A 21,631-nucleotide genomic window follows, 5' to 3' on the forward strand; every position below is an offset into this window, starting at 1 on the left:
CTAATAAAGAATAATAAAGGGCAACAATTTCAGATCTGCTGACAACAAGTAGTGGCCTTGCCTTTATAAGCAGTAAGAACCTGGAGCTTGTTTTCCTCGAGGAGCCTTCTCTGTCACCAGAGCTGGTCCCCGATACGGCTGCGCTCAGAATTGCAATGTGGTACCTGCTGGGAGAGCTCCTCTCTGGCTATTTGTTTCTTGAGTGGCAGAGGGCTTTTTCCCTCCTTCCTGTTTGCTCTTTAGCTCATTGCTGGGCTGCATTGGTATTCCAGCCAGCACAGTCCTGAGTAAACGCTTCTGTGCCATCCTGCCTGGCGTGGGGACAGTGGCCAGGGGAAGTGGGAAGGCAAAGGGAGAATTCAGGGAGCCTGACGCTCCTCTTTCTCGCCTCTTTTTGCTCCAGCAGCAGTGGCTTGGTGGAGCTGCAAGTGGATGCAGTGGGGATGCTCGGGGGTCGCAGCTTGTCCCCAGAGGTTAGGAAGGGAAATCTGAGCAACTCGCCAGCACAAGAGGCTTTTCCAAGAAAGTGCTGGGACGTCGGTGGGTTTACAGGCCGCTTCCATGGGAAGTGATCTACCTGCAGCAGAAACCTGCTGAATTTGCAGCTTCTCTCATAGCGGCATGATGTGACTGAGATGTAATAGGTCAGCAGACAAAATAGGCTAATATTAGTAATTTTCCTTGGATAGAGGGAAAGAACCAAGCAAATGGCCCCTGCAAGCTGGCAGTGCTTTATCTGCACCCATCACAAAAGGCACGTGATACATGTGTGTCACAGGCATTGCTTCATGTGGAGTTGTTGATATATCCATCCTTAAAAATGTGGATTAGAAACTGTTAGCTTCAAATCTGTAATAGTGATAGTTCCATTAGGAAGTTCTGACAATGCCCTCATATCTGTAGTTTTTGCATCCTAAATAAGATTTGAGAGAGATTTTCTTTATTTCAAACCCCTGAAAAGATTGCTTTGCTGAAGCATTATTATTCTGTTGGTAAATATGTACAGCATTATACTTGTCAGGTGTCACTTTGATATTTGGATTGGTTGGCATAGTAAAAATACTAATGGGAAATACTTGTTTTGGAAAATAGCACAGACTGTATTATGTACGTCATTGCGCTCTCTCTGCAAGTGAAGCTGTGTACCAGCAATCAAGAAATTTTCAGAACAAAGTTTATTTTTAAAAGATGTATTACAGGAGCACATACATCAAGTTTGCTGTAGATAATTAAATATACTTGTAAAGGAAAACTCTCCTATGTGTAAAAGACTAAGTCCTGTCTTGCACACCAGGCTTGAAATACAAAACCAGAGGGGAAGCCATGATTCAGATTCCCCTTAGCCACAAGAGAGAAAGCACCACCGAAAGTATCAGTCACTAACAGCTCCTCCCTGTAAACACTGTTCTGAATGAAAGATGTTTTTGCCTTTCACCACTATCACAATGGCCGTTGGGAGTTGATGAATGCTGCAAAATCAAGAAAAAAAATCCAATTGACTGAAAAGAGTGGCTGGTTGGATAGCCAAAGGTCATAACTTCGTCTTGCAATTTCCACTACCCATTTAATGCCAGTTAAGTAGAAATAATGACACTATTGCCTATTGGTGGCATTATATTGCCACTCTCAGCTTGTTTTGGATTAGTGCTGATGATGTAGATGACTGATCAAAATCCCAGGTAAATCTGATAAAAATGTGCATAATATCTATTTGCAGACCCAAATTTAAAGTTATCAGACTCAATTTACTTTATTTTGGTGCTGTGGAATGGTGGAATAGGAGGAAGACACAAATGAGAAATTCATGATGGACAAGGCCTGCTTTTCATTGCTTGTTAGATGTAGAAGTAATTTTTTTTTTCCCTCTAAATGAAATTCGGGCTAATTGAGAAGAGGCTGATCCAATGAACCTCTAGGTGTGCAAGCAGGAGCTTGCTCAGGCTGAAGCTGAAGCTGCTTGCATAATTTCCCACGTATTGCTGATGGATGAGGGCTCAGAGGACGGAGAGTGGAGCCTAACACACTCTGCTGGGTGAATGAGCAGATGACTTTATAATAAAGCCCAAAGCTGCTGCTTTGATCAAATATTTTGTTAGCAATTACTTACTGTTTTCTCAATGGGAAGCAGATCACTGGGAGAGTAAGAGGGGATATTCTGGAGCAGGTTCTTAGGGATGCCAGTTGTTCGCAGCTGGCATGGGGCAGGGTTTCATGGTAGACATCCAAACCATAGCTTTGGTTCTCTGAATAGTTGGGAATGGCAGTTTCCACAGGTGAGGAGATAGAATGGCAGATATCTGTAAAAACATACTGCTATATGTGGCCGTAGCCACGTGGCGAGGTACGGCACAGCACGTTTGTGGCATGTGAAAAGCTACTGAACTGTGCAGCCTCCAGGAGCAAAAAAGTGTTCTTATGGGCTGAGCTTTCCCGTGCTTTCAGAAGAAGCTGATATACTTCCTTAGTGTCTCTGGGGTAGTTTATTCACATGATGAACTGCAGATTGCAAATAAACCTTTGCTGTAGTTGCAGGGCACGTGGTTGCCCTTAGAAGGAAGCATTTTTATGATGCACTAACATAGTAATGTTAGTTAAAACAATGGGGTGTATTGTGATTTGAGTTTTCTGCATTCATAGGCTATGGCTAGCAACTAGCTAAGTCAATACTATGCTGTGCTGTTCATCCAGTTCTGTCAGTGAGGAATGTGTCTGTGCTAGGACGTGATCGGTGCCTGAGTGTGGTGTGATTCCTTGCTTCTGACAGAGCTCCGAGTGGGAGGTTGCAGGACGTTCTGTGCAGGTACAGGCTGATAGCCAACCCGCCCTTTTCCTGACAGGCCTGGCAATCTGACCTGTGGCCAAGAGGACAGGACAGCCTTCAGAGTTAACGTTAGCGCCCGAGCCTTCAATTTAATGGGGGCTCAAATTTAATTCCATTTAAGTCATCTCCTGGCACTGGTTGGCACACATCCATCGGCCTACAGAAATCATGCCAGTTTACGTGGGCAGAAAATTTGGCTATTAAATCCAAGCCACAGGCAGTTGTGACGGGAGGCAGACTTTTGCGGTTGCCAGTGGGTAGGCTGTTGGTGAAGTGTGCCTGGCCTGAGCACGTCCATCGCTTCCCCAGCAGAGCAGGGATGACAAAGATGGAGACGCATAGAAGATTTTTGGGCAGATCTGGAATAACTTGTGGGGAAAGAGACTTTGAAGCAGTCCTTGGAGTAGGAGGACAGTCTTTCCACCCCAGCACATCTTTTTGTTCAGGGGAGGGGATGGGAAAGAGAAAAGATGGTTAGAAATAAGTTGCTTTCCAGGGGTGGAAATTAAATGTTTGAAGAGTTTCTTTCACCAACAAGAAGCGGTGCTAAATTTACCAGATCTGTACTATGAGAAGGCATTGCAAACGTCGATCCATCCAGCTTAGTCCTTAGGGTCCAGGAGCAGTTGCTTGAGACTTGCACGAAAGGATCTGTTTTCTCCTTTTGACCGGTAAATGCCAAGTTTGGTTTTGACATATCCAGTACTGGATAGCCATTGCTCACCCGCAGTCACCCTGCAGTCAGCATGTTTATTTAAGCGTTTGTATTTCAGTCTCGGTCAAAATGAGAGGAAATGTGGAGACCTTTCATTCCTGAATGTTTGGTTCAAAGACTTCTTGTGGTACTGGGCAGGTGAAAAAAGCTGGAAATGAATCTGTTTCTTTTAGTGCTGTTCATATTAATAGGCTTTGCTTTTCATGCTTGTCGTATTGTAATTCTGATTTAACAACATTTATCAGTAGAAGATCACTGCAGGGTCTTTAATGGTTATAGTTGTTCAAGCTCTTAGACTGAGACTATTAAATAAGCTCCAATTACTTCCCATTTATTTGTGTTGTTTTTTCCCTCCAAGTAACAAAATGTAATCCTGAAGTTCATTACTATTCTTTGCATTGTATTTATCTAAATAGATTTTCTACCTAATTAAGGCTGAATATGTTTGTGCTAAACTGACCGTATTTTACAAGGATGTTTTCATTTGTATGTGAGGGGGTCTTTGGTTTCCACCATCCATATTTTAATTATGTTTAATTTCCGTAGCTGCCAGAAATCCAATTGTGTATCTCAGCAGTTCACCCTGGGCTGCTCAAGATTGTTTAGATGTGAGTTGGAATAGTTCTCCAGATGAATTTAGTTGGAATCTAGTTAATAACAAGTCACCAGGAAGCAATTTCAAGTGTTTACTACTCCTCTGAAAGATATAAAGTGTATATTGGCTGAATTTTGGCTGAAAGACATAAAGATGAAAGCAAAGGAATTCAGTTCAAATAACCGTGTTATTTGTTATGGGATGGGTCACTGAGAGGGGAAGGTACGAAGAAATGTGTTGGTGAGTTGAGGAACTGATGAACAGGTTGGCTGGCAGGGGGTGTGCAGTGTGGCTATCTTGTCTGCAGGCATTCAAATGCCTGAGCATTAATCCTGTAAACATTTTGTGTTCTGTATTTGTGTAGGATGATCTCTCTGGGGTGCCCTTGTTGGATAATTAAGCAGTACAATTTGCTGATAATTAAAAATGCAGAGCATCCCATTTCCATTTCAGTATCGGGATAACCCTCAGGAGAAAATACCACCTAGATTACCCTCAGGAGAAACCATCACCACCTGCCCAGCTCCTCACGCCACAGGGCAAGGCCTAGCCTGGGGCCATCTCCAGGGCCAGGCCTTCTCCGGCAGGAGCCAGGAGCACCCGTTAAAAAGTTTCGGGGTGTGAGTATCCATCGCTTTTTTGCTCTCCAAAACAGCAGGTTTTTTCAAGGGCTGTTTGAGGTCCTGTTCAAGGACTGCAAAATAATAGATGTTACTATGAAAAGTCATTTAAATTACCTTTCCCTTGAGAAAGTGCTGACTTCTTTGTAAGCTTCTTCATGTCTGAACTCTGCTTTGGGAGGATTATATGATCCACCTTCCCTTGGGAAGAAGCTGTAGGGAAAAAAAAAAAAAAAGACAAGTAAGCCTCCAGGGTTTTCCTGAGCTTCCTCAAAAACCACATTTTGCACTGTCAGGCCTCATCTCTTTCCTAGTTTTGTGGTGAATTCTGTTCAAAGATGTGGTTGAGTTGAAATGAGGCCAGGAGGCTTGAAAATGCCAGTAAATGTTCTGGGACAGCTGCTCAGCAGGAGCGGCTGCGGAGGGCTTGCTGGCCTGGGAAGGGAGCAGCGCGTCATGCTGTCGCCTGCACCGAGGCACAGCTGAAACACACTGCAGAGCAGACGTGGAAGCTATTGAAATGTGTACAGATACATACGTGCTATACATACATACGTATGTATAAATATATACAGACACTCAAAAAAAGGCTGCGCTGTCTCAGTGTTGATGTTACTATTGGTGAATTTGACTGGAAGGGACCCTTGCCAAGAGAAGAGCTGCATGCGTGGGTCTGGAGTCTGTTAATGAGATCTAGCATCGTTTGAAAGGGAACAACATTTGTAAATTGGGGGCAGCTCCTGGTTATAAATCAAGTCCTCTTACAGATTGAATAAAATGTGATGAGTCTCTGGTGTCCTCCAGTCCTTATGTGTAAGTACAAATTTCCCTGAAAAGCTTGAATTAGCAGAAAAGAAAATTGGCAATTTTTAAAATACTGTGGATATTTGCTTTCACAGGTCCCTCTAGTAGTATTCTGGAATTTTTAATAACTGGATGAACATTTGAAATTGCTGTTAATACAAAATGGCTGCTCGTTCAGTTACAGTGCTAAGCTGGAGGAAATGTGAAAATCTGTTTTGTCTCTTGAGGGATGCTGTATGTTTTAATCCTTAATCTAAATCATTCTGAAAGTTAGTCACATGCTAGCAAGAAACAGAAAAAACGTTTTGAGGAAAGTAGCCAGAGTTTTGAAGCCGTTTTTATTCTATTTCAAAATAGAATGTTTTTCCATGTTGTAAAAATAGAATGTGTCAAAAAAAGAAAAAAAAAAAAAAGGCATTTTATATTTATGACATTTTTACCATGTTGTTTCTAATGTTTTGGAACACACTGTGGAAGTTTATTTTAAAACAATCTATATATCAATGGTAACATTTTGGAAAGTAGGGGATCTATAATCCTCCAACCAGTCTCTTTCTGGTGCAGATGTCCCAGGGCAGGGTCCCCACGTGGCTTTGTGCTGCCTGGTGGCCCATCCGGTACCCTGCAGCCTTAAACACCAGTCTGACAACGTAGTCTTGGCCAGGCAGGGCCTGTGAGTGTTTGTTGGCACTGCATCCTGAAGGACTGGTGCTTTTCCAAGTATCAGAATTCTGCCCTAAACCCAAATGATCGCTTTTTCTCATGATCTTCTTACATAGCAGAAAAGACTGTATTTGATACAATTACATCTTTCATCTTGAGCAGCTTTGAAGATCAAAATCAATACATTTGTTTTCACCTTTTGTACCTCCCTCTTTAATGTCAGGCATGAAGTAACTTCACAGGTTCCTCGCAGAATGTTTCTCGCAAGTCTTCAGCCCCTGACAATTAAAGTACAATGTACTTATTATAGTGAAATGGAAAAACATATGGACAAAGCTAACTACTTTAACATCTGCTGTCTTTTCTCCATCTGCTCTCTTTGGCTGTGCTCTTGTCCAAACCTGCCAAAAGCACCAGTTTTTCAAGGGTCTCATGGCGTATCAGCCACGTCCGCGACGAAAGTTCTTAATTTCATGTTCATTTTGGTAGAGTGGCAGGACATCTGCCCCCTTCTTGCTGCACGAGGATTTCAGGCAGAGGAGAGCCTGGTTTGTATTGAGAAGCACATGGATGTGATATGTATTGTAGTGTGAAACCCACGGACGTGATAGGACAGGTAACAGCAGGATGAGTCTTGCTCTACCTGGGAAATCACCCCCCCTTGCCCAGTGGCCTTCTGAGCTGTTGAAATTAGTGTCTGAAGGATGCTGAAATCCGTGATGTTGAGCAGAGGCAATGATACCTGTCATCATGCACAGCCTCAGAAATTCTTTGGTGTGACTTAATTTTTTTTATATTATTATTTACTGTCATTCTTTTGGTGACCATCCTTCTGTATGGATCTAACAGAAGAGTTGGGACAACTCCAGACAAATGCATGGTCAGTCTTACTTTACAGTGATGGAGAAGATGTTTTTTTTTCTTGGATTCTTACAGAAAAGGGAACTACCTCAAGAATTAGCTATGGGAGCTGATTGTGCTCCATGTTTTTGGCAGCCTGTGGCAGAAGTTGTCTGAAGAAGCTTCTTTGGGATGATTTTGTCTGGATGAGGTGTTAGCAGAGTCTCAGACCTGTGGCTTTGGGCTGTCTGGTCCAGACAGAGCTCAGGTTCAGCTTCTTCGGGCACTTCCAGGGCTGGTTTGGAGCGAGGAGCCAGTCACGATTCAGACTCCAAACTGGGATGTTTCAAGAAGGGGATGGAATAGGACTTTAGAGCCAACATGAGGGGCATTTATAATTTCTTCTCTTGTTCTGAAGACCGTAGCATAATGTTTGTAGTTCAGCTGGGGAGAAAGGTTTTGAGTTTGATAAAGAAATGGCCCTCAACTGTGCAAAGGCCAGAGTGCAAAGGGAAGGATCTAGTCCAGGAGCGGCACTTGCTTGTAGAGATGCCATCCGCTGACTTCCCTGGCAATTGGAAGGTATCGTTACTGAACAATTAACAAGCATTACAAAATAACATGTCACAGAGCTGTAATTAATACCAAACAAAGAGGAAAATTGTTTTAATTATCTTCCTCATATAGCGCTGTTTAAATTCTTCTTGGCCTCAAGACAGGCAAAATAGATGGCCCTGTACAAGCTGACCAGGTCACTGCTGGGCTTTGATACCTGAGGTGTGTTTTGAAGCTGTTCATCACCTCCGCAGGCTGGTTGGGCCCTGCAGCCGCAGAGCTCACCCTGGCAGAGCCAAGTGTCTGCACCAGCTCCGGGCACTCCTTTCATTGTGGATGCCTGCATGACTGCCCACTGTCCATGTATGTTCACATATGTTTTGATGTACTTTGTTACCTAAAAAAAAAAAAGCCAGTTTTCTATAGTGTGGAGTTTTTATACCTTGCCCTCAAGGCCAGCATGCCCAGTGCTTTGTATTTAGGGGACGGTTTGTGGCTATATTGTGGCATATGCGTGTTTCTGGTTGGCCTGGTCATGTCTTGAAGGTACCGTGCTTTGCCGAGGGCAAGAGGATGAGAATATGCTCTCAGTACAAAAAAAAGACATCAATTCATGCATCCTGGAGAGAAAATCAGTTGTGCCAGATAAAGCGAAACTGAGCGTTCACCATCCAGGACTTGCTTGCACGTGGTCCATCCATCTGTATGTTACCTGTGGGACTTCCTCGATAACAGGAATTGCACAGTGAATAACTTCTCCTGTGAAGGAAGCATTTTCTTACTGTCGGGAGGAGATGCTCTGCACAGCGTTGAACTGTTCACTGTGCACTCTTCTCATTGGGTTCAGTATTTTGGGTCAGAGCCCTCAAAAGCACAAGGGCTGCCTGCCCTTGCTGCCTGCGGAGCCGGTGCTCGCTCTGATGTCCCTGTGGCTGCTGACTTGTCTGCGCGTTAGGTTATTGATTTGAAAGCAGATTTGAAGTTCCTCTAGCATTGGCTTTTTGCACGCTGCCAAAATTAACATTCACAGCGTCTGGTGCTGGCTGTCGGCAGAGGCACCCCGTCTAGGGTCAGTTGGAAACTGCGTGAGTTGATTCCTAAAGGCTTGGTAATGTGTTCCAGGCGGACAGCGGGACACCCCAAAGCGAGCTGCTGGCTCACCGCAGTTTTCTCTCGGTCAATATTGCAGTCCCAGCCTTTCACTTCTCTTGCAACACGCAGGTTATAGAAGTGTGACTGAAAGATTTTGTGACACCTAGATTTTCTAAGCTGAGCAAACCCAAATGCACAGTTATGTTCGGATGTGCTTGACTGGGACACAAACGTGTAGAACAGATGCAGGTTCAAATAGTGCAGAGAGAGGCAGCGGCCGGAGGTACATAGATGAGCTGCTGCCTGTTGCACCCACAGAGCCTTTGAGGTTGTTAAAAGGCTGTCATTAAAGTGCTGTCATCATTAGAGACGGCTGTCAAGAGTTTGGATTCTCTATATTTGCACCAGGTGAGGTGAGGGGCGGCTGCTGTGTGGTCTGTCCAAGAGGACAGCGTCAGTCCATTGAGGCCTTCCCGATGGATCACCAAGGCTCTGCGTCCCTGCCTCTGCAGCGACCTGGGGCAGATGGGACCTCAAACCTAATCAAGCTCACAGAACCTGAGCCTCAGACCCTCAGTCGCCAAAGAAATAGTGGCTAATATGCCAAAGAGCATACATTTTGGGTGATAGATACTTTAATAAAACACACTCAGGATGGAGTTGGGTGAATTGAAGCCTGAGCAGGGTTTGGAGCAGAAGTCAGACTCTCGCTACATGCGATGGCTCCAAGCTTAAAACATTTTTTCATTAATGTTATATTGTTATTTTTAGCATCAGTGGCAATCAGCATGTAATTGGCGGTGATCTCATGCTCACTGCTGGGTACAGAGTGTTCCTTCCCAGTTTGGGAGAGTTCCCCTGTTATTGCTGAGTCGCAGCCTGCACACACGCAGAGGCCCGGTGTCATTAAAGCTCTCCCTGTCAGGATGGACGCTCCCGCCATGGAGCACTCGGCAGTTTGCCGCTCCACACAGCTTCTGAGGGCCATATACAGCTCGGACTGTTTGTGGAAATCCTTCTCTCAGGCCTGTGTTAGTTGACAGACATCCACAGTGTCACACGTGAGCTTTGAAATGTGGTGCTGCACAGCAAGGAGAGCCCTCCAAAGGTTTCTTTATAAAAGCTATAAACAGAGTTGGCTTTTAAAATGGGGGGGATACTTTGACCTGTTCCTGTGCTCCTCCACAACAGCAGAATGGCTTTCACTGGCAGCAGGAGTGGGGCATTTCTTGACCAAGCTACAAACACGAAGGCCCGCCAGAAGTAAATGTCCCTGGCAGGAAGTCACGGTGCTCCCAAGCTGCCAGAGAAGCACTGGTGGGATCAGCCAGCAAGGGAGTGTTTTGCCAGGAGGGTAATGGAAACACAGGTCAAGTACCTAGGCTCTTGGGCAGCATGTGTTGTGTTTGAAACCTGTAATGCTGAGTGATTATTATAGGGGAGCCCTCTCGAATGAGGTGGTTTTGGGTAGAGCCTATTTTGATCAGTGGCTGTACCAGGAAATTATTCCCTTACAACGACCAAAATGGTGATTTTCATAATATCTTTTCTGAGCAGTCTGTGAACGAGATTAGGTTTGTGCTACGACAAAAAAATAGCATTGTTAGGTGTTGGCTTGAAAAATGGCTTTGATCTTTGTGGTTACGTACAGTCTGTATTAATAGGCTCTCTTCTTCTAATTTGGTCCTGGTATAATTTTCCAATTTTTTTTCAGTATATTCAATGTAGTTTGCAAGCACAGGTCGATGAGAAGGTATTGAAGGTATCTAGTTAATGAAAACTAGACAAAAGTTGGATGACCTTTCAAACAGCAAGCCCACTGATGTACGTCCCGTGGTACTGCCACAGTGCCATGGTGCAACTCCTGGTTTCTCCGTCATCTTTCTCCAGAATGACTTTGTCCTGACTTGAGTAGCTTAGACATCCATGGCATATAAAGGCTGCAATGAATCCAGCCCTGTAAAGTAAATATTGCAGAGCAAGTTAAACCCATCTTCCTGTAGCCAGCTTAACCCCAGATGTGCTGCTTTTGCTTGTGCCCCCAAACTTTGCAGACGAACACAGTTTATTGTCAGCAGCTGCTGCTCTTTTAGGCTTTCAAGCTCTGAGCATTGGGCTTTGTTTCCCCCACCCTGCAAACCACGTGCATCCTGCTGTCACGTATGGATCCTATCTTGAAACAATTACGCTGTACAAATCGTGCCTGGTGCTGGTGAAAGTTGTGAGAGAGAAATGCAGCATTAAGGGAATGACAATTTCTGGCTTGGTGGTATTTAATATCTGCGTCAGCAGGTGTGGGAGCCCTGGGCTTGTGCGAGGCTGGAATCTGACTGTGACCAACTATGGCATTTGTTACATGCCCTTTCATCTGTCAGTGTGTATATATATACATTATGTGTATATATAAATATATATGTGTATATACATACAGCTCCTGGTTGGCACAGTTGCTCTGCAGACTGGGCTGTATTTTTAGCCCTGGTTCCTCCTATCTCTGCAGTGAGCTTTTGTGGTCTCCTCTGTGCCCCCTGGCAGGGAGCGGGTAAAGCCCAGCTCAGTTTTGTGTCTGCCTTTGAAGCATTTATGATATATTTGTCCTCTCAAATTCCAGCGTGTAAAGTCGGAAGAGCATTTCCCGGAGGGGAGGAAAGCACTTGAAGGGGAAGAAGAGTTTAAAGAGGTGAACCGTACGGCGGTAAATCCTCTGTTTACTTTGCTTTTTTCTCCTGAGGTTTCATCACAGCTTTTTACCACTCCTATCATGCCAGAAGCTATTTGTAACAGGAATGGGCCCACACCTCATCCTTCGAGGCTTTTTCGTGCTACAGAGAGTTCTGGATGGGTCATCAGGTTGGGGCTGAAAGGCCTCTACCAATGGATAAATTTCACAGCAGTTTTTCATGTGGGTGTTAGAAGACTTATCACTAAAAACAAACAATGGTGGAAGTCTGCTCTCCTCTCCTTTCTCCTTTATCAACATGCCGCTTGCCGTACAGATTAGGATTTTTATTTATTTATATTTTTAGCTTAGAGAGGAAAATCATTTAGCAAGAGTCAGGCTGAGAGAGAGAGTTGCCAAGATGGACGGAAATATCCTGTCGCAGCATCGCCTTTAGAGACATTGGAAAGAGGCTAATGAAGAAGACAGACTTTTTCCCATCGTTGTAGCCAGGTATTTTGGCCCTGACTTGCTGCATGCTGGAATGCTTGAGTTACAGATGGAAAGTGCTTTAAACTGCATTACCAAGGAAAACTAACCATAAGGGCACTTCCATTACTGCAGAGCCGTGTCCCTGTAGCTCTTGCACACTGCTGTCATTGAAACCCAACACATAAAGTTCTAATTTGCTTTTTCGTATTTTCCTTCACATTCCACATATGCAACTTGTTGAAGTTTAAGGACTACTTAAAAAGAATAGCTCAGGCTGTGTTTGGGGCATAAAAATTTTATTAATGGAATTAGTAGCACTTAGGATGCCTCTTGTATTTAAGCTTCATATAACCAAGGGGAAAAAAAAAAGCAAGGCAAGAGCCTGCTGTTTACTTTCACACTTTTGTGCACCCAATTAGCCGTTGCCATCAAGATGCTATCTACATGGCTGTTTCATAAGTGTGAAGTAAACGTTATTAGCTTGTAGATTCAGAGTGGGTGGCCTTAAGTGTGCTGATGGCTAGAAAGGAGGAGCAGCAATCTGTACCAAGCCCCACACTGTGCGAACCAGCCAGGTGTGGGTTTCTTCAGCCTCGCAGGGGCACTGCTCCATCCCCATCACCAGGACCTGGCTGGCTGATCCTACAGCCTCGTGGATGTCAGAGTGACCAGGTGTGATTAGGGATCTCGCCATCCATGCAGTGACCTCAACCTTTTTGTGTCTCGTTCAGTCATTCACATTTATCCATCCAGGTATCCATAGCCCCAGGTTCCTGCCTCACTGTAAGCTGGGTACAGCTTGCTGCCCTCAAAAAGGGATCCTATATAAGTGTTAAAGAATAATCAGAGTGTTTGCTCTGGTTCTTTGCAGTCTGTGTAAGTTAGATGAGGCATATAGCTGTATGTATGTATGTATATACATACACATATGAGAAAATATCCTAATCATTCAACCAATTTCCAAAATGTGAAAGACATTAGCAGTCACCCACGCAAGAAGGGGCTGCACTCTGTGTTGACGTGGCTGTGCACACCAGACAGAGAGAGGCTTGCTCTCTGACGGTGGCTTAAACCCAAGACTGAACTCAAAGATAAGATCTGTTTTGGTCTGGGAACAGTAACAGCCATTTCCTGAAACGGGCTGGGGTTTGCTGGCTCCCTCCCTACCGCAGTGCAGCCGTGTCCAGAGCTGCTGCCAGCATCTCTGTGCCTGCTGGCAATTTGCTTGAGCTGTACCCACGGCTGGGCAGCAGTGCGGGGCATCTTGCGTTTAAGTATTCAATGAGAAATAAAGGTGAGTTCCAGCAGCAGCTTAGAGGAAACATAACTGCAGAACAGTTAAATTTTCAGAGCTATTTCATGTATACAAATGCAAGATGTTGCTGTGAGTGCATTAAATTAAAGCAAGTCAAAATGTACCACTAGCATCACTAACCTGAGGTTTCCAAGTTGGCTGAACAACACAGGAAACATGACAGCTATCAAACATCTGAAGTATCAGCCCATTACTCAGCGGCACCTTGGTAGAGATGTTTTAACGATGTTAATAAACTTCACATTTGTCTTGCTCTATTTGCAGTTTGCTGCTGGGTTCAGGGGTCTTTTTCTTTGAAGATATATTGGAGATATAGGATAAGTATGTTTTCTTTTTGTTTGGTCATTCGTGGGATCAAGTGCTGTCTTGAAACTTTTTTTGTGTTTCTGTTTTCTCTCACTGAGATTAAAAAAACACACTTTCTCTGCTTTATAAAAAGACAGAAAAGAATTTGATTTTACATGTACTTTTTGCCCTTAAGAATTAGAAACATACATTTTTTCGGAAAGATGCACTTTTTCAAAAAAAAATATTTTGTCTGATATTTTTTTAAAGCCTCTGCATACCATGTGTGATAGCTAAAGCTACTTGCAAGCTGAGATATTCTTGGTGAGAGCATCACTTCAGTCACTCACAAAAACACATCTTAATGAATAAACTATTCAAACATTTCTCATTGCTGAGTTGTAGAGGTCAAAGTGATACTGGCTCACTGCGTGACCTTGGACAAGTCATTATCTCAGCCTCCTTTGTCTGTATAATCTGACTGTTAAATGGCTTCTCACAGAAGAGGTGGGAGAAACAATTAGGTAATGTTGGTAAAATGTTTGGAATATGAAATGTGGTTCATAGGTGCTAAGAATGACTCCCATCTGTCATCGTTAGCTGATGCTGTCATTTGGCAACCTCTGAACTTTGGTTATTACGTCTATCAGGAGTGGAAAGAAAACTGAACAGAAAAAGGTCTTACCAATATTTATTACCCTGCCTTCAGATTTTTTAGTAACAATTCCCACTTTGTTTCATCTGCTGTTGAACACTTTAGTAAGTGGAGATATTTGGGTCTAAAACTCTGTCCCCTGGTAGCTGAGGACACGTTTCTGTGGTTGGAGCCAAGCAGCTCAACCTCACCTGCTGCTGGCTATCAGACAGGCTCCTGTTTTATGTTCGTTTACACGGATAAGTGCTTCTTGGTCTAGACTTTCATGTCTTCTAGAACAGATTGCCGTGTTCTCTGTTCTCTCAAGGATCCCTGGGATAGTCCTCCTATTTCTTTTCTGTCTTATGATCTCTTTCTCCTGTTAATGTATTCATTCAATTTGTTGGTTGCGTGCCAGAAGAGTGTTTGCAAAGGTCTGAAGGGAGCCGTGTAGCCGGGTCTCACCAGCGTTTGGGAGAAGTCAAACGTTTTACTGTTCCTTGTGCATGTTGATAATCAGTTCAACCCTTTTGCTGAGGTTTTCTTTCATGCCTGTCCGATCCTCATGAGAATACGACCAGCTCAAGCCAGCACAAAGGGTGGCAAAGGCCACCCACGCCTGAAGTGCTGCTGAAGGGGGCACACTTCTGCCTGAGCCCTCCTCATTCTCTGCTGCAGCTGGAGGACATAGTGCCTATACCCCCTCTGTTGTCCCACACCTCCCTTCTCCAGGGTTAGCATTTATACAGCCATACAGTTTGCCTGCCTGGCTCCAAGCTCGTCTTTAGGGCCATCTGGTCTAATTCCTGCCCCAGCAGGGCCACCCCAAGCAGGGGGCCCAGGCCTGTGTCCAGGCGGCTTTTGGAGATCTCCAAGGAGGAGACTCCACAGCCTCTGTGGGCAACCTGTGCAGGGCTCTGACGCCCACACAGCACAGGACACAGGACTGCAGGTGCAGCCTCGCCAACACTGAGCAGAGGGGAGGGATCCCCTCCCTCCACCTGCGGGCACAGCAGGCCACACAGGCATATGGCCTGGCCTGTGGGACACCCATTGTCCCCCTGTCCACAGAAACTTGCAGCACAAAGTGGTGCAGCCCATGGGGGGTTCAGGTAGGCCACAGAAGTGCCTCTGTTTTACCGTTCTCCAGTTACCAACTGCTCACAAACCTGTGTACCCCTGCTCCATCCGAAATGAGGTTGGTCTCAGGCTCGGTGGCGAAGGGGGTGTGATGGTGTGGTTGTTTGCACTGCCTTTGGCAGCTCAGGTGACTTTCTCAGCCTCCATTTTCCTTTATGAACCCTAACATGATGTTGGTCATTTTCAGTATGTTGGATAGTAACTGATTTTAAGTTTTCATGCATGAAATGCTGGCTATGCTTCTGATGTGACTGTTTTAGTAAGAGAGTGTAATTTTTTTCCCCATTTATAGGATGGCTATTTTTCCCACCGACCGAAAGAGAAAACACGAACGGACAGCAATAATGAAAATTCAGTCCCCAAGGACTTTGAAAACATTGATAACAGTAACTTTGCTCCCAGGACTCAGAGACAAAAACACCAGTCAGAGCTGGTGAAAAAACCCCTAAGCAAGCAAAAGGAGCATCTGAGAAAGAAACTGGAAGAGGAGAAAGTGAAGGAGAACTCACTGCTGGAAAAGAGCTCCAATGAGGTGGTGCAATTGGGCGATCAGCCTGGGAAAAATAACAGCAGCAACAGCAACCTGAAGGACATGCAGAGGCCTCCCAGGCAGCATCATCTCACAAAAAGCGGAAACAGCTCCCCTGAAGTGCGATACGACCAGCCGCCAAAGTGCGAGGTAACGGGCAAAGAGGCAATCTCAGCCATGTCCCGGGCTAAGTCGAAGCAGTGCCGACAGGAGATCGCAGAGGTATACTGCCAGCACAAGCACGGGAAGCTGATGCCGGAGAAGGTGACACGTTTCTGTGCGCTGGAGGGTAAGTTGGTGGGAGGTGAAGGAGAAATAAAGCAGTATCTCAGGGGAAGGATTGTATATAATTGAAATGGCTTCCTGATAACAAAAACTGACTTTATTGCAGAAATGTCTAATGTACTTTCCTAGCCTGTGAAGCGAGGGAGAGTCTGTGGATGTTTTAAGCAGGGAGTTACATGCGTATTACAAGATCCTTGGTAGATTCTTATTGAATTTCTTTTCACTTTTCTTACACCATGTTTTTATTGCAGTACGTGATCTGGGTGTTCAGCTGCTGCTTCTGCTTCTTTTTGTTCTTAATCTATGAATGGAGAGAAGCATAGTCGAGGTGCATGTCTTGTTAAACTGCACAAGAGTTGCCTGCTTTGTGGGGATCAGAGAACCATGGTGAATTCCAGTGTCTTCTGCTAGCCAGTAAATGGGAATACTGGTGTTGGGGCTATATGGCCATTTTTAATGTTTCTACAGTGGAGTCCAGCTAATAACCAGAGCCACTAAGCATTTTGGTAACAGATAATTGTAAGAAGTATAATAACCTTTTTTATTTTTTAGTACGAAAAAAATCCAGCTTTGTGGCTTACTTCTGTTTTTAATATTCCTTGATCAGCAAAAGTAATTTCACAAATTGCTGTAGAAAGTCAGGTGCCACGTGTTGCCAGAGTCAGGCTTTGATTTGCTGCTTATGGTTACTCTGTGCAGGCAGATACACCAGGTATCTCTCTGCCTGCTTTTGATTTGTATGTGTGAGATGACCTGTTCCTACTTTTCAGGAAGAATGCTTCATGTGCTGTTGTTTATCTAGCTGTCAGCTTCCCATTTAGTAAAGTGCTTTTTTTAGAGGGTGTTTAGTTTCTTTCGTTAGGAATATTTCCTTGCATCCTCTAACCCTTGTGGCTTACCTGTTTATTGCACCATCTCACAGCAGTGAGTGCTATTGGGTAGATTCAACATGGTGGGGAGCAGGGGGATGATGGTGCTCTTGCCTAAATTAGGAGGCTAAACTCCCTCTTAAGTACATTGGGAAAAAAGGAGGTGTCCCGGAGCGTGTTTCCAAATGAGCATTTCTCTAGCAAGAAGCTTAAGCTTTTAATTTAGATGCTGCGTATTACCATGGTGACCAGTGTCAGCACCCCATTTCCCACCCCCTGTGACTATTTTGTTGTGAGGTTTTTGTGTTGTGTTGTGGTTTTTTTTTTCCATGTCTCTTTTGGTGTTTTTGTTCCTTTCTTATCGTGGTGGTATTCAAAATCTTTACGCTGTGGGCCAATTTGAGAGAAAGAATTAATGGAGCAGGTAGAAGACTTGGTGATCAGTGGGAAGCAGGGAGAGAGAGGGAAGGCAGAATAAGTCAAAGGGAAAATAAACAATCAGACATTAGTGAGAATCTGAGCATCAGTGAGTTACCCCCAGGTGCCCCTAAGGTCCCATCTGGGTACTGCTGGTGAAATCCACTGTGACAAGCCTGTCCTTGGTGTCCTTCCCTCTTGTCTAATGACAGCAGGTTCAGCTCTGGTCTGTGAGAAACCTGATGGGGCTCAGCACCTTGCAGACACTGTCCTACACTTTGTGGGATCAAGGATAAAATGTCACCAATGCTATATGCCTTATATAGGGTAAATGTGTCACACATACACATGCAAGTGATATCCTGGAGTGAGCTGGAAGTTGTATTGTCATTAATGTGGGCACGTGTTGCAGCTGTATGCAGGTTTTTTTTGCACACACCTATGATTCCATCACCTACCTGGTAATCTTTCTCAGGGTGACTTTGCAGCAGGTTTAAACAACTACCATTCTTAAAAAAAAAAAAAGCTTCTCAGGAAATACTCATTGTTTCTTTTTTAAGTACAGAATTTATTTCATATGTCCTGCCATCAGGGTAATAACATGGTCTTGGAACCGAGAAACCGAGAATGGGGAGGTCACCTTTTACGCATGAAGCATTTCAACACATATGTGCATTGTATATTGGTATATATGCTTCCTTTGTAATAAAACATAATAAAAGGTCCTGGAAAACTGGGAGATACATACATGATTAGAGAGATGGGGTTGTTGTGCAATATGGTTTTCTTTTAAAATACATATGAATTTATTAATAGCTTACAAGTTATGGGGATATACCACATTAAAATATTAAGTGTAAAAAGACTGTGGCTACAGTTTTTCAGGTTAGCAGTGCCAGAGTTTCATTTCAGTTTTTATTTTAGGCAGTGGTACTAGTTTAGAAAGAATACTTTGGGAATGTCTTTACTTAGCCAGATGGATCCTTGTGGAAAACGTTGACTTTTCTTTGCCTCAAGGTTATTTCTTGCTGCCCATGCTGACAGCTGAAGTTTACTGCTTCAACAGCCAGCTTTCCTTGGCAGAAAATTCTGTACATCCTGTGTTGCATATAGGGTTGCTCTGGAGCAAGCTTGGGAGCTTTGCTGTGGGGAAGAGATAAAGCAGCAGCATATTGCATGGGACACGAGCTGATATGCAGGAGGTGGCAATGCACAAGCAGACTGAGACATCAGAACTATGGAGGAGATCCAGACACTTGTCTGAATGCAGGGCTATTAAGGCAGACATGTAGGAACCCCAAAATAGAAGGTGCCCAGTGCCTACCAGTAGGCATTAGAGCACTTCGCAGGATAGGTCCCAGTTCAGCCATCAGTCTTGCCCCATTTTATGATACGACTTGGTAGGTCCATTAAATTTTGCAGCCCTGTTAAAGATCCACAGCCTGAGCTTAAGTGCGTCGTGGTCTCAGGTCTTTCCTCCCCACTGCAGAATGTAAATGCTGCTATTGTGCACCCACAGACTGGCTCCGTCCCTCGTCAAAAGTGTCTTCATCAATTCCAGGTATGCCGCAGAGGAGCTGAACTTCATTAAGAGATGTTTGTGGAGCACTGGCCATCAAGTTCTGGGAATATAAGACACCACGTTGTCAGGATTGTAGGGGGAGTTGTATATAGAGGTCTTGCTAATTTATGCATCAAGAAAGCTCTATGTTTTTTGTCAGCAAGTCAGACATCCAGGCACTCTGAGTCTTTGTACTTAGCATGCAAGTGCTATTCCTTTTGGTTTGAAAAAAGGTTTCCTGTCCGTTTTCAGCAGAGCAGTAAAGTTAAAATATTTATGTATTGGAGAAGCACATTCATCCGTTATCCCAATGTATAAATGTGTTCTCACTGCTACAGTTTCCATTGAGATGTCATCCAGCATTTAATCCCCTTGGATCCTGTCTTAGCTGATCAAAACCACGAAGTCGCTAAGTGTAGCTATCAATCACAGCCATGACTCCATCCGGCTGGGTTGTCATAAATGTTCAGCGATACATTCACTTGAGTGGTTATCAATGGGAGCAGGATCTTACAAGATCTTTTCCTTAAGTATTTTATTTCCAAAGGCAAGAGGCAACAAAAGTTGAATGTAACCATCCTCAGCGTATAAAAGAAAGGTAAAAGAAAGCCAGCGGTATCACGTTGGCTGTCTGTCTGAAATGCAGTGTTTGTTGTTTCCATGAGGACAGGAGCGGATGGGCTGCAGTCCCTCTGAGGACGTTGCAGGAGTCGGCGGTGTTCTGCAGCACAACAGGACATGGGAACTTCACCAGTGCCTGACTTGCTGAGCACCTCAGCAAATGTTTGCCAACAAGCTGGTCCTGAGAACAGGGCACAAATGCTACAGACCAGGGAGTCGGTGTCAGAGGCTTTAGGTGCTGCCTTATCCGAAGCTCAGACCAGGGCTACAGGCAGCTTGCAAGTCAGTCTTGGTGTTTGGAGTTTTTAGAAGTGTGTTTTGAGGGGAAATGCAGTCAGTGAAGGTAAGGGGGAAAAGTAGGTCCAGCGCAAGGTTAGATGAGGAGAGGACAAATCCAGTACTGTGCGGATCATGGACAGGGTACAGAGAGACATCCTTCTGGGGAGGTCACTTCTTCTCAGATGTGATATGAAAATCAGCAACATGTTGTCCACAGGCAGATCTTTCTACTTGCAGCTCTTTCTTCTGCAGTGAAAAAAAGCCCAACTTTGGGCCTGCTGGCTGGATTCAGTTCCTGAATTCTTTGTTTTTCACTCCCACATGGATCATGGCAGCTCTGAATCCTTGACCTGCAAGTTTTTTGGATACCCAGCACAACTCCTCATTAGTCCTTGGCACCGGGTCTGCGAGTCATCGGGCATGGTGCCAACCGGTATCTGCCTCAGTCCTCCTCTGAGCCAGCTTCTCCGGGCTGCTGTATCCCCAGGGGAGGCTCTGGCCTCATCCTTATCATTTATTACCCATCTGGCTTAATGCTTTACCCAGATCTTTGGCCCTATATAGACCAAAAATACATAACTTTTTTTGTTTTTTTGAGGGGTGTTTTCAAAAATGTAGTTTTGGCAAAAGAAGAGTCCTGAGGAAGCAGAGAGCCTCAAGGGAGCACAATTTATTTCCCCTTGGCTCTTCTGTTCTCTTCTCTTAGTTTATAAATCAAACAGGTTTTCTGCTACCTTTATCCCTATGGTGTAAGCCCAACTCATAAGTAAAGTAGAAAAATAATCGAGATACCCTGATTCCACATCATTCATGAGCACTGAAAGCTCTTTGCAGATCAGACTGCTTTCTCCCGGCTTTCTTCCTGATAATGCTGTTCTGTCACATGGAGGCAAGAGACTTCAGTTTCTCACAGGCTGCCGGGGAGAAAATTTTCCATTTCATTTTAGAGAAAACAGCCTTCTTTTGGTTTTCAAACTGCGAGAAAAGGCCTCTGGAGCTCTGTTTACTGCGTAATATGCACAGGTAATAGCAGTGTGCGTGGCTGTAATGTTTGTAGCTGAATACTTCAAAGCACTCAGCAGAAGGAGGTTGATTTGCAGGAAGAGAGAGAATAAGCCTTTCAGGTGCCAAATACAGGGTGGAGCAGAGCAGTTCTTCAAGGCCCAGAAATGGGAGAATCCTCAGTATAATTTTAAAAGAACGGGAGCTGTATCTAAGCAAATTTTCCCCTGCTCCATATGCATGGGTAAGCCCACAGAAACATGGAAATGTGTGCCTCTGTTTAGCTTTCACAACTCTGGCATGTATTTTTGGACTCACTGGGTTTGATCTAAAGACTATTGGACCCCACGTTTGTATTTCTCTCCTGGTTTCAGGATTCCCAATGACACTGGCTGCTGCTGCTTTCCTGTACCTCTAACCCGTTAGTGTGACAGAGTTACTGTGATGAGCAATACACGATTTAAGAAGCATGTAAGAGCCACTGCACATGCAGCCCAGACAGCATTTTAATTTGCTGCACCACAGATGACTCCGGTTGCAATAAATTTACTGTGAGCAGACTAATTGCAAAATAACCCTAATTGAGTAGTTATCAGCGAACAACATCCTGTGGAACAAAACTGCTCACAATTAATAGCATTTAAGCCATACGCCGTTACTCTGCAGAATGCCAAGATGTAATTACAGTGTGCACAAAGATTGTGTTCTCTTCTGGAAACCATGTTTCCAGCACTTCTTTCATTATGAAAGGCAGTTTCAAGATTCAGTACTTGTATTTTAGGCAAAGTGGCTTTATGAAATGTGGTGTGCCTCCCTTCTCCCCTTAGACGTGTGAAAC

At 44.4% G+C, this 21,631-nt stretch overlaps 1 protein-coding gene across 6 annotated transcripts in view; it reads left to right on the forward strand.

Annotated features, from left to right (window-relative positions):
- Positions 1-21,631, forward strand: part of XYLT1 (xylosyltransferase 1) — a 214,397-nt gene that overhangs the window by 104,472 nt on the left and 88,294 nt on the right. For all 6 annotated transcript variants that reach the window (XM_040574733.1, XM_040574730.1, XM_040574734.1 and 3 more), the window contains one exon: positions 15,523-16,048. In XM_040574733.1, the coding sequence (XP_040430667.1) occupies positions 15,823-16,048 (226 nt within the window). In that variant the 5' untranslated portion in view covers positions 15,523-15,822. The remainder of the gene's footprint in view (positions 1-15,522; positions 16,049-21,631) is intronic.

The sequence above is a fragment of the Cygnus olor genome, chromosome 15 (assembly GCF_009769625.2).
Source record: "Cygnus olor isolate bCygOlo1 chromosome 15, bCygOlo1.pri.v2, whole genome shotgun sequence".
Classification (NCBI taxonomy): Eukaryota; Metazoa; Chordata; class Aves; order Anseriformes; family Anatidae; genus Cygnus; species Cygnus olor.